Source organism: Diadema setosum, chromosome 7 (assembly GCF_964275005.1).
Source record: "Diadema setosum chromosome 7, eeDiaSeto1, whole genome shotgun sequence".
Taxonomy (NCBI): domain Eukaryota; kingdom Metazoa; phylum Echinodermata; class Echinoidea; order Diadematoida; family Diadematidae; genus Diadema; species Diadema setosum.
In genome coordinates this window covers 37,100,165-37,112,409 of record NC_092691.1, presented here as the reverse complement: position 1 = coordinate 37,112,409, position 12,245 = coordinate 37,100,165, and the positions used below count along the sequence as shown (strand labels likewise).

Sequence of the window (12,245 nt, the reverse complement as noted above, 5' to 3'; positions counted from 1 at the left end):
CTGTAAATGATTTAGTCTAGAAACAATCTTATTGTAGCTATTGTTGACTTTGTAAATTTAACAATACTTAACATTGACTACACCGATTAAACATTTTCACTGGTTGTATCTATCACTAACTCACATTTTAGAACTATTTTGAAGCACTGAAGCTGGGTTTTTGTTTCATCTGCACATGGTAAATAATGTATCTAACTGCAACTTAAGCTGATAATCCCTTTATTGTCATTGCTATGGAGTCATACACCACATTTTTTGGTCCCATTCATTGCACAGAGCCCAGCTTGTAAAAGACTAAGTGGTTGAATAGACACTCTATGTCTCTCTTCTCAGTACAAACTTTTCCAGAGTGTGTACTTCTTTCCATTATTTAGGTAGGTAATAAAGTCCATTTGAATAGAGTTAAACATCATTTCAAAGCCAAAGAGTCTGCTCTTTCAGAATCAGTGCTTACTAAAAATTCATGCCTGGCAACTTTTCGTTGGTTTTGTGGTGCAGGGTCACATAAAAGATTCCTAATCTTTCCAGGGATGAAAGTATTCAGGGAAACTCTACTTACGGACAATATCGAAGTAGAAAGGGAATTCAGACCCCACAGAGCACGTCAGGCGAGCCTTGAGAAATGTAAGGAAATTCCCATTGAGTGGAGCTGCAATCCCGCCAGTATCATTCTGAGCCATGGAGAGAAAACAAGTTTGATTTTGATCAAAGTCATTTCCCTGGTCAGCATAACACAAATAAACATGAATTTAGGGCACAAATGCAGACAATCTTGTCTAAATTTGGGGAATCTGGCATACCAAGTTCCTGTATATGAGCTGACGCCACAGGAACCTGGTATATCAGGTTGCCGTAAGGAATGGGTTAAGTAAAACATAGTTTCTATATGCCTGCAGAAACCGTTACTTTTCGCTCTAGAATGGATATATATGTATCAGAAATGTGTGAAATGTTGCGATAACACAATTTACCGTAAATTGGGTTATGATGAAAATGCAAAATATCAGCCAAAAAGGTACACCACAAGTACTGCAGTCTCAGAGTATAGCCAATCATGGTTCCTGTATGTTTTATAATTGAATACAATTTGGGTTATAGCAATAACCATCTATCTTCAGAGCAATCTCGGCCTTTTAATTTAGTCACTGTTGTCCTTGATCCTAGATGAATATTTGTTGAATTTCATGTGGACTTTTTCAAATCAGCTCCAAAACCAAAGATGTGGGGGGCATTTCATGAAGCATTTTGTCAGATATTTCGTCTGACAAAATGTTAAAAGCTACTGAAATCCTTGCATCTGATTGGCCGAGAGCAAATTTGCCCGACAAGTTGTCGGACAAAATGCTTCATGAAATGCCCCCCTGGACATGGACTATTGGCAAACTTACATTGTGGTGAACCAGAGATATAGATGCCTCTAAAACTTGGAAGCAAAAAGTTGATGTACATTGTAATATCACTGAAAGGTTTACTGACATTAAGCAGTGTAAAACTGCATTTTCTTTTTTTTTGAGAAAAAGTACAATCAATTGGACTGCACCAGCTGACTGCATGCTGGCTGTGAATATTTGAGAAGTGCTGCGGGTTCACAAAGTGCATACTGGTCAAGGAATCATCATGCTATTTCAATGTGACGCATTTGAGCGCCAAAAGTTCAGTAAAACATCCGATTCTGATAAAAACAACTTGCTCTAGAGTATGATTTGGATTGCATTTTATAGAGATTGTCTTATTTCACATGATTTTTTATGTTACACTGCTAAATAAAGTGACAACAGCATATATCATAGTTATCATGCTGTTTTGGGTAGTGTAACACTTCCCATGACTACAGTTACTGATTTGTGGGTAAACTCGGCCCCTTGTAATGGAGTTGTGAGGGGCCAAGTTTACCCGTTGGGCCAAGTTTACCCACAAATATGGTACTGCATAAATTACGATGCAGATTGTTTTTTTATGATGGTCAAGCCGGATTTTTGTTGCCGTACCTTGCACACTCTTCCTATTCTGGAGTAGATGACGTTTCCGATGTTGGAATACTCTTCTGCCTTTTCTCGATAGACAAAATAGATATGTCCCCCATAATCCATAGGTTCCCCAACAAAGTCCACAGGTTCTGAAGTAAAGTTGAGATTGACAGACGGAATGGGTGAATATTTACATGTATTCCATACTATAAATCTCTGAATACACACCACTACATACACATACTTTTGTATCAAGCGTTATTAACTAGAGGTAATTTTTCGGCATCCAAATACAAACACACTTTTGTTTCTATCTCTTTCTCATGGATATACTGAATACGCCATATATTTCGCGAGTCTAAATTTTCGCGAATCAGGGCTTCACAACAATTTCGCGAGTGATTAAATTCGCGATCGTGAAGTCCTGTTCTGAACGGAGAAATGTATATGCGTACGTCACATTCATACCGGCATTAGAGTCAATATTTTAGTGTGTTTTTAATTTCGCAAATAGCAGCTGATTCGCGAAATTCGTGAAAATAAAAGCCTCGCAAAATATTTGGCGTATACAGTATACACACATACACACCCACATTGTTATCAAAAGGGACAGATTGTGCAAATTATAGAATAAGCATATTACATGCTTACATTTGTTTAAATCCAATCATGCAATTCCTGGTTTATTCAGGTATAATATCAAACTGCATAGCATACACACACACACACACACATACACACACACACAGAACTTTTGCTTCCTCCAACTAGAAAAGCACTCTAAGGCCTGAATTCACGAAGGTGGTACAAATGAAACCATGGTTTAAACCATGGACAAAAACTGTGGAGCGCCAAGTGTCGCATGGAATATTTCGTTACGAAATCTGTCATTTCGTCGATGAAATGATTATTTTGTAACGAAATGACATTTTGTAACTAAATGAACATTTCGTTAACGAAACGGTCATTTTGTCGACGAAATTACCAATTTCGTAACGGAATATTCCGTGCGACACTTGGAGCTCCATGGTTTTTGTCCATGGTTTAAACCATGGTTTCATTTGTACCACCTTCGTGAATTCGGGCCTAAGAGTGCAGACCTCTACCAAAACAGCAACTCATTTCCAGGTATATTTCCCAATATGTAGAAGCCTTTTGTTTACATCATCCAACTTGCAGCTGTGTGGCGCCTTGCACGAGCAGAGCACTATGCAAACCTCAAATACGCACAGCTTGAACACCAAAGTTCAATGACATTATCTGCTAAAAGACTCTAAAAATCCCTCACAAATCCATAAAGATTCCTAGATCACTACCAAAACTGAATCATTTTTTTGTTATGTCATTATAACGTTTTCCTGCAAGTTTCATCCCAATCCATTCCCAACTTTTTGAGTTATTTTGCAAACAGACAAACCAACGCCAACGATCACTTAACGTTCTCCTTCCTTGGTGGAGGTAATAATTGCATACCATGTGTTACCTACAATCTGTGAGACCGTGCAGTCTAGCTGGCTCTACGATCACCATGAATTATTCACTCACCTTCCAACCACTGACTCTCAATCTCGTCAGTTTTCACAGCTTCCGTTCCGCTTTCCACATTGACTTTGCTGAAGAGGGGATCTTCTGAGTAGTGGTTGACCAAACCTCCAATGAAATAAAACTCAGAACCACCAACATCTGAAAAACAAAATAAAACAAAAATCACAAAGAGTTTTGGCTGGCAGCTTTCCATGAAAATGACAACCAATAAACAGCACACAGAACTTTGGAAAAGTTGTTTGGAATGCCACAGTCAGGAGACTTCATAATAAAACCTGTATTTTGGCTTCAAGTGACACAGTTCTTTACAAAGGCTGCATCCAAGTGTAACCTTCTTTCATTATAAGGCAATGAGGCAAGACACAATAATTATCTTTTTTAATGGTCTTCTTTACCCAGGGTGGCCTCTTTAGCCACTGTTCCTACCAGAGGGCACTGCCATTATCATTACCCTAGCATTGCCAGGTACCCATTTACATATGCACCTGGGTCGAGAGGGACATTGCGAATAAAAACATCTTGTCCAAGAATGTATGTAAGCACTGGGCTGGATTTGAACTCGGGTCCTCTGATTCATACTGTTTAAACATGATTGCAACTTAATGTCATTTCGTTGGACACAAAGCATTCTCCACTACTCTGTTCCCTCTGTTTCGGCATCTTTCAAGTGTACAAAAGAGACACCAGGTACCATGCAAGATGTTTTCAATTTTTGAATAGAGCTATCCAGGCACAGAAGCTCCATCATGTCTCATGAGATTTCCCTGATGTCATGAGGGATTTGCAAAGAATTCACATCATAAAAGGAGATTCTGAACCAGAAATTTTGTGCTGACACTACACAGCAACATGTCTATCAACATGGATCAAAGCCTAATTGTTAATATGTTATATTATATAACGCCTGAAGAGATCCTTGTCATTTGATTGGTTGTTTGACATTGATCATTCCGCCCATTTCACTATGACGTCATTGCAATTGTGGCTCCATTTACAGTGCAATTTTGGATCCATACGATTTGCTCCATTGCACGCTCGCTGAGAGTCCGGCACACTACGAGCTTAAAACGCTTGCATGTGCAGTGTGTGTATGCGACAGCGCGCTAGCGTAAAGTGCTCAGTGACACGATCTCAGATTCTCTCATGTTTCTAAATTAATGAAACATCCAATGACAAGGATCAATTTTAGGCAGTATATACAACAAATAATAACTGTTCTTCATTCGTGCAATGGACAGAATATTTCATTCTGTGAAAGATGAAATGTTTGATCCATTCAACTCGGCTGCGCCTCGATGAATGGATCATTTCATCTTTCACAGAATGAAATATTCTGTCCATTCCACTCATAAACATTCATTATTTGTATACTACTGGGTTCCTTGGGAGATTCTAAGCCAGTGTAACTGAGCAATGGGAGTTGGGGGTGGGGGAGTCCATATGTGTGTGTGTGTGTGTTTAGGTGTCATGTAGACAAGTCTGGCTGCTTTGTTTTGCAAGGATTGTTAGGGAACCACATTCTCATTTGTGATGCCATTGAGCAGAGAAATGCAGCATTCTAAATGAGATGTACAATGTAGTTAAGAAAAATTAAAAATTCTTAACAGCTGAAAAGATTTGCTAGCAAGGGAAATGTCCCACAGTCGTTGAAACACGAGTGGAAAGCAACCTACCAATAGGACCTGTTGAAGAGAAGTTCTGCTGTGGTCTCCTGGGCATATTATCCACTGGGCTGCCATTATTACAATATCCCTGCAGGAAGAAAACATGGTGTCAAAAAGAAATCTGCAACTGAATCTAGCAAATACAAGCACAATCACTCCATATTCATATTGTAGTCATATACATCTTGACATTCTTACAACACAATAGTCAAATACATTCATAAGCACTCTCTGTAAATCACATATACAACTGTAGCACCTTCCACTCTATCTACAACTCTAATTTAAAAAAAAAACAAATCTAGATTCTAAAACAATTCCAGTTCACTTTGATTGGCAGATAAACCCATCTGGTTCTGGGGGAAATTTTCATGTTGAAATCAACATTTTTTCTCTCTTAAATTTGCAACACTGCATTTCACTCCAAAGCTTATACTGGGAAAAAGATCATATGAACTGTTTAACTTCAAAAATCGGTGTATGGGGTGTCTCCCCCACCCCTCCCCCAATGTAATATTTTAACTTAAGTTGCTAAAATTGACAAACAAAACTGTTCCATAATGTGACTGCTTGGTGGATGGAAATCCATGTTTTTGTTGTTGTTGTTGTTGTTGTTTTTTTTTTTTGGGGGGGGGGGGGTGGGAGATCATGAGAAAAACCCTTGATGCGCAAGTCTGAATCCAGAAGCATGGCACTGTTTTATGTACATGTGTCATTCTAAAGGAAGTCCCCTACCCTGGCTTACATTATGGGGCAACTCCCTAATCACCCTCATAACTGAGCTTTGTTGTTCACTTGGGCAATAACTGCACCAGCATTTAATCAATATCGATTGAAATGACCATCAATAATTGAAGTTCATCTTTGTTTCAAGAATTAGCCTATCTTGATTTGAAAATGAGGGATTGCCTAAATGCTGGTCAAAGATATCAAGAGAAGGGAAGCTTCCATTCACTTGCACAAAAACCTGAAGAAAATCTTGCTTCTGTACCCCTGAACGCAGCTTAGAAATTTATGAAGGAATTTCAGCAGGTACAGGTCACTGTGTTCTGAGTATTTAAGGGAAAAGGACATCAATTTTTCTTTACCTCAACACTACAATCATAGCAACGGGGACTCTCTGAATTGTATGTTCCACACACACGGTACGCTGTGGAATTCTCAAAGTATCCAAAGCTGATGTAGTTCTGGCAGATATACTCCTGCAAAAGAAGCACACACTCCACATTAGAAATCAAATTTCTTCTATACTTACGAGAATGAAAGTGATCATGTGAGGAATTGAGGGAGTGCAGCAATACTAGAAAAATACATCAAGCTTGTTTAAAGTTTGATTGATTTAGTTTTGATGCTACCATAGATGGATGAGAAGACTACAACAGTTTGTGAGATCATATATATTATGATTGCATTTGTAAGGCGCTTTAGACTGGTGTATTCGACATATTTTTACTTTTCCAGCATAATGAGAGAGCACTTGACTTACTAGTACCTCTTTCAGAAAGAAGGGTAATGATATTATCCTTTACATATGTCAGTAACAAGTGAAGGGAATGTGTACTTTTGAATGGATAGAGGATGCACAGTAGTACAAAACTTCATGTACTGTACACGTTACATTCTTCACCTTCACCCACTGAGGACAAGTTCCGAGTATACTCGGGCAAGTGTCTATGGGAAATATGTGCTGTAGTAAATAAGTCCATCCTCAACGGATTAAAAGTACCTTAATGTAATTCTACTCCGTTATACTACTTTTTAGATCTGGGCAGGTCCTTTAATTTTTTTTTTTTTTTTTTTTTTTGGTCATTTTGAGTCCAGTTATGGTGGGAGCACCAATTGCAGTAAATCTGTGCCAGTTGAAAAACTTAGTTCCAATACTCTTAGACATGGTTCCTGACAAGTCTGGTGAAAATTTGATCTTCCGCTTGAGAGAATGAGATGGAAACATAAGTTTTAACCCTTTGTCTCCAATCCTGACTCTGTTTCCCCTTCAAAGTGCCAAATAATACTGACACTACTAACATCATTGAGAAATAATATCATTCATCCTAAAGAATATTAAGAATCACTGTGATACAACTTGGTTATGCTATGGTTACGCTACAATGTACACCTGGATCACGAAAAGGAATCATTTAAAATGTTGATCCTTTTGGCTCCTTTGGTCCCCTGCCCCTTGCCCCCTTAGGGGGCTGCCACCGGAGCTATTCCAACATCTTTGTTTCCTACCCCTCTGAATGTTTTCTGCTAAGTTGGGAAAATATCTGTTCATAAAATCTGAAGGAGATGACAGTGCCAGCATTTAGTGTCAAAAGAAGAAAGTAAAATCTTCACCTCTCAGACGAGCTAAATGTCACCAACATGGTTATATTTACCCTCGGAATGGGGAAAAAGATTCTTAAAATTTACTCACTTTTAGGCCTTTTGAACCCCACCACAGAAGCTCCATAGAAGCCATCTGCACCATTTGAATGAGCTTTTAATCTCCACCCCCATCCCTAAGAATGATTCCAGCCTAATTTGTACAAAATCAGACCCTGGGTTTTTTTTACAGAAGATGATCAAAACATGAAAATACAGGAGACAAACTGCAGGACCAAACAAATAGCTGTATCACAATAATAGGCCACTTGAGCCCTTGGCTCAGGTGAGCTAAAGAGTGTCCAATTAAGAACAAAATGTTCAATAATTCCTTTAAAGATACATTGTTCTTGTCAAAAAGTTAATTGCCGAATAAGATGACAGAAACAGACAGGAAATAAAGGGTTACCTGAGTGCATCAAATAAAACCATACATTACAGTTCTACCTTGAAAAAATGTGTTATTTCCAACACCCATTTGGTGGATTGGACCTAATGATTTAAAAACTAGAACCGTAAACCGGGGTGGCTTTGGACAAATCTGAACTATTTTTATTAATATCTTCATTAAGAACAAAGGAATTATGGGGTTGATGTGGGGGTTAACAAGTACTAATAAAGAGGATATCATGCCATATAGAGACTTCTTCAGTTTATTCTATTTTATGTTAATTTTTTTTGGTCAAAGTTTGTCCAAAATGCCCCCGGGTTCGGGGCAACTTTGGACAACCATCTAGACACCTTGTCGATATACCCTGCAGGATTGCTGTTTGTCCAAGGATAAACTCCCTATGGGGAGAGTTTAGACTACTAACAAGATTTTTTTTTTTTTTAAGTTTTAACAACTCTAACATTTTGAAATGTTTCATAACAAGTTTTAAAAAAGTTTTAACAACTCAAACATGTTGAAATGTTTCGTAACAACCAGCAAATATGATTTACAAAATACAAAATACACATGCATGATTTATACATTGTGTATGATGGTTTTTAGAAGCAAAATTCTGCAGTAATGAACATGTGAAGAATTCCAGTTTAAAGAGGCATTCACAGATATTTGGTTGCAGAATTCTTTCCAGATACTAGTACTAAAATTACTGGTACCCCTACATTTGAAAATGAAAAAGGATGCTACTTAAACAAGGCACTGCATGAATTTTCTTGCAATTAGGATAGTCAGCAAGTTTGATCACATGGATAAGTGAGGTATTGTGCATGTACCATCACTGGGTTGTCCAATTCTACAAATCCATGTTAATAAGGTAAATTACTATTTAAATATGTCATGAATCACTTTCATGTCATTTTAAAGAATAATCTGGGGTTTTACCCCAAGAAATACATGTACAAATTAGGTTGGCCTGATTAAAGTACTGGGGTATGTACACACGAAAATTTCGTAATTTCCTTTGAATGTTGTTCATTGTAACTTTAGGTCAATTTGAAATGTTTGCAAAATAACACATTTTTTTTTTATGCATTTGGAAAGAAAGAACAAAATCGTGTCTCCTGGAAACACAAGGCTTTTCTTGGCCCTATATATAGTTATCACAAAATTAAAACCAATGTCTATTGGAAATACAAGGTTTTCTTGGCCCTAGGAATCACAGAAATAAAACCAACTACAGGAAATATTTGCTTAAATTCTTGGTCCTAGGTTCACAAAATGAAAACCAATGTCTACTGGAAATACAAGGCTTTTCTTTGCCCACTGAACACTGTCTGGCCTCCAACAGTTCCTGTGTGCCGATTGTTCAGTCTGTTACACAAAGTCCCTCTTTTAATGTTAAATTCTGCACGTGCTTTCCTGATCATCATTCCATTTTGCAAGCTTTCACAGCATCTTTCATGCTTTTTTCTGAAAAGTTTCTGATAGTCTCTTGACCCAGATCGTCTTTTATATGATCTCCCCATCCTAACTAACTATCTCATCTGTAAAAGAAAGAAAAAACATTGCGTAGCCATCGAACATTTGGTACTTTTCTTTGGTGTCCAAAGTCACCCCGTATTAAGTGACCCCGAATCCTGGGGTGAAATTGGACATGACCTAGTTTGAAATTTGTAAGGGTGGTCAGGTATCCTAAGTCAGGCGCGGTGGAGCACCCCAATTTGCATCTCATTATCGCCCCGTTCTATTTGAATTTCCAACGGGCATCCACGGCTGCCCGAAACTGTGTGCATGAAAAAGTCAAATTTTTACCTTCTCCTTGTGCCGCTATGCGTGCCGCTAGTAAACTCAAACTTCCCACACTATCTAAGTTTTTAAAAACCTTCCTTTTGATGAAAAAATTATGAAATTTGCTGCACTAGAACTTGAGATATTAAAGCGTTTTGAAAATCACCTCTCGCAAAACATGCTCTCTGTTTTTTTCCGACTGGACTATGGCCGGGCTCCAATGTGTCCGAAACTGGCAACATAAGTTCATCAGGCCTCAATCCATATATGGTGAAAGTTTTCGCTTTGTACCACCTGTACTTTTTGAGAAATCAACTTGTTTCTACAGGGTTTGGAATAGAAAATTGTAGTCGGCGAAACAATTGAAAATGACGTCATTTCTTTTCCCGTAATATTGGGCATGCGTGGTACGTGAGATTCAGGATTTCGTGCTCATTGTTGGTTTGCATGTGACGCAGTCAATTTTGCTGAGTGTCGCACGGCGGTGATTGCTGAGCTGCTGCCGCGCACGCTGCATGCAGCAATGCGTTGTGTGTGCTGTGACATGCAACGCCACAGTGACGCGATTAATTATACATGGGACCGACCTGTACGCTTTGCGTTCGTGTCATTTTTGACATCACCTTCTGTTTTTTTCCGACACAACCATGGCCGGGAATATTATGGTATGAAATTTAAAATGCAAGCAGATAAATAAATTTCGGTGTACTTTGTTTGAATGGCGCTTTTGTTCCGCAATCACACTTCGTGAATTTTAGGATGATTTTCGAGGCATATTTTTGGTAATTTTGCTCGCCAGGTTTTCGCTAAAATTTCACATTTTATCATTGTCAAATCCTTTAATATGTTATATGTGCATATTCGGACATGTTTTCAAATTCAAACTAACTCAATTTTAATCCGAAAATAGGTTTCCTGAAATTGTTATTAGCTTGAGAAGTTGTTTACTTTTTCTCAACTACGCGAGTACATGTTGTTTACTTTATGCAAATGAGGCTTGGCTGCCGATGGATTTCTGCGAGATAATTGGGGTGCTCCACCGCGCCTGAAGTATACAGGTGGGTTTATGACCACTTCATGTTCACTATTCAACAAATAGGCTTGAACTTCCATACTTCTGTATTCCTAGAGTACCAAAAGTTTGACAGCCACAAAATTCAAGCATTCCATGAACCCTGCAAAGAAAAGCCCCCAAAACATGTAAGATAATGCAATATACAAGAGAAGTGCATTCATTCAAATATTCACATATCCCCCTTTCATAACCTACAAAAATATTTTCAGAAAAACCAACAGCAAAAAAATTGTAAGTGAAACAATCTTTTTTTTTTTTCTGAACTGTCCAAAGTCACCCGCCTGTCCAACTTGTCACCCCAGTTTATGGAACCCCTTGATTAGTACACTAGAATATGAACCATACACACACACATGGGCAAACATTTCAACATACAAATATGTGATATTCATGGTAAATGTGCTGTGTTTGATGTTGGTCTTGCTATTTAATCAAATATAGTCTATGTAGAAGGGATTAAAACTTACTGTGTTAGCACTATTCACGAGTTCACAAGCGTCATAGTCCACACTATTTTCCAGCTCCAAAGACACATTGTTTTTCACGGTCTGCAATAACAGAATGAAAAGCCAACAGCATTACTGTATATGCCATATATTTCGTGAGTCTAAATTTTCACAAATCAGAGCTTCCCAACGATTTCGCGAGTGGTAAAATTCGCGATCGTGGAGTCCTGGAACGAATGGAGAAATGTATATGCATACGTCACACTCATACAATAGCTTGATCAAAGTCAATATTTTCGCGTGTCTTTAATTTTGCGAATAGCACCTGACTCGCGAAATTCGCGAAAATAAAAACCTCGCGAAATATTTGGCGTATACAGTATTTCCCATTGATGAAAAAAAAATGTGTAATTTGACCAACTTCAATATATTTTTCATTCTTTAAAAAAAAATAATAACAAGAAGGAAATCAGACACAGGCCCAAGATATTCAAGGGATGGTAAAGTTTTGGTTGAGATGGGGATTCAGGTTTCCAACTTTTTTTGTGAGATAACAAGAAACCCCTTACAAAATATAACTAGAAATGTCGCTATGGTGACTGATGCCTCCGCCATAATGTCTCCCAATAGGTGTATGGTACAATGTCTTCACAATGTGTTATGACAGTTTCACAAAACTGACAAAATATTGAAATGACAGGTTTGTCAGAAATATCTTGAATGTTCACTTTCCTTGAACTAGGTTTGCTATAATTGTCTAAGAGTGCAGGTACCTGTATTTGGGGAATTGAGAACTTTTACTTGACTTCTGACCTACCCTTTTATAAGTTTATGCATTGAGTAATTTTCAAGGTATGAAGAAAGAGTGTAATTACAGTATAAAATGTATATATATATATTTGCATTTAAACCTGACCTTTGACCCTTAACCTTTGACCTTCTGGCTGGAAATTTCTCAGAGAATCTCCATTAGGGAATACATGTATATATCAAGTTTTAGTTTTAAAA

General features: G+C 37.9%; 1 protein-coding gene across 1 annotated transcript in view; it reads right to left on the bottom strand.

Moving 5' to 3' along the window:
- Positions 1-12,245, bottom strand: part of LOC140231216 (semaphorin-1A-like) — a 46,788-nt gene that overhangs the window by 14,906 nt on the left and 19,637 nt on the right. Inside the window, exons 5-10 of the mRNA XM_072311361.1 lie at positions 11,259-11,339; positions 6,265-6,378; positions 5,186-5,264; positions 3,513-3,650; positions 1,989-2,116; positions 560-671 (exon numbers count right to left, since the gene is read on the bottom strand). Of these exons, the coding sequence (XP_072167462.1) occupies positions 560-671; positions 1,989-2,116; positions 3,513-3,650; positions 5,186-5,264; positions 6,265-6,378; positions 11,259-11,339 (652 nt within the window). The remainder of the gene's footprint in view (positions 1-559; positions 672-1,988; positions 2,117-3,512; positions 3,651-5,185; positions 5,265-6,264; positions 6,379-11,258; positions 11,340-12,245) is intronic.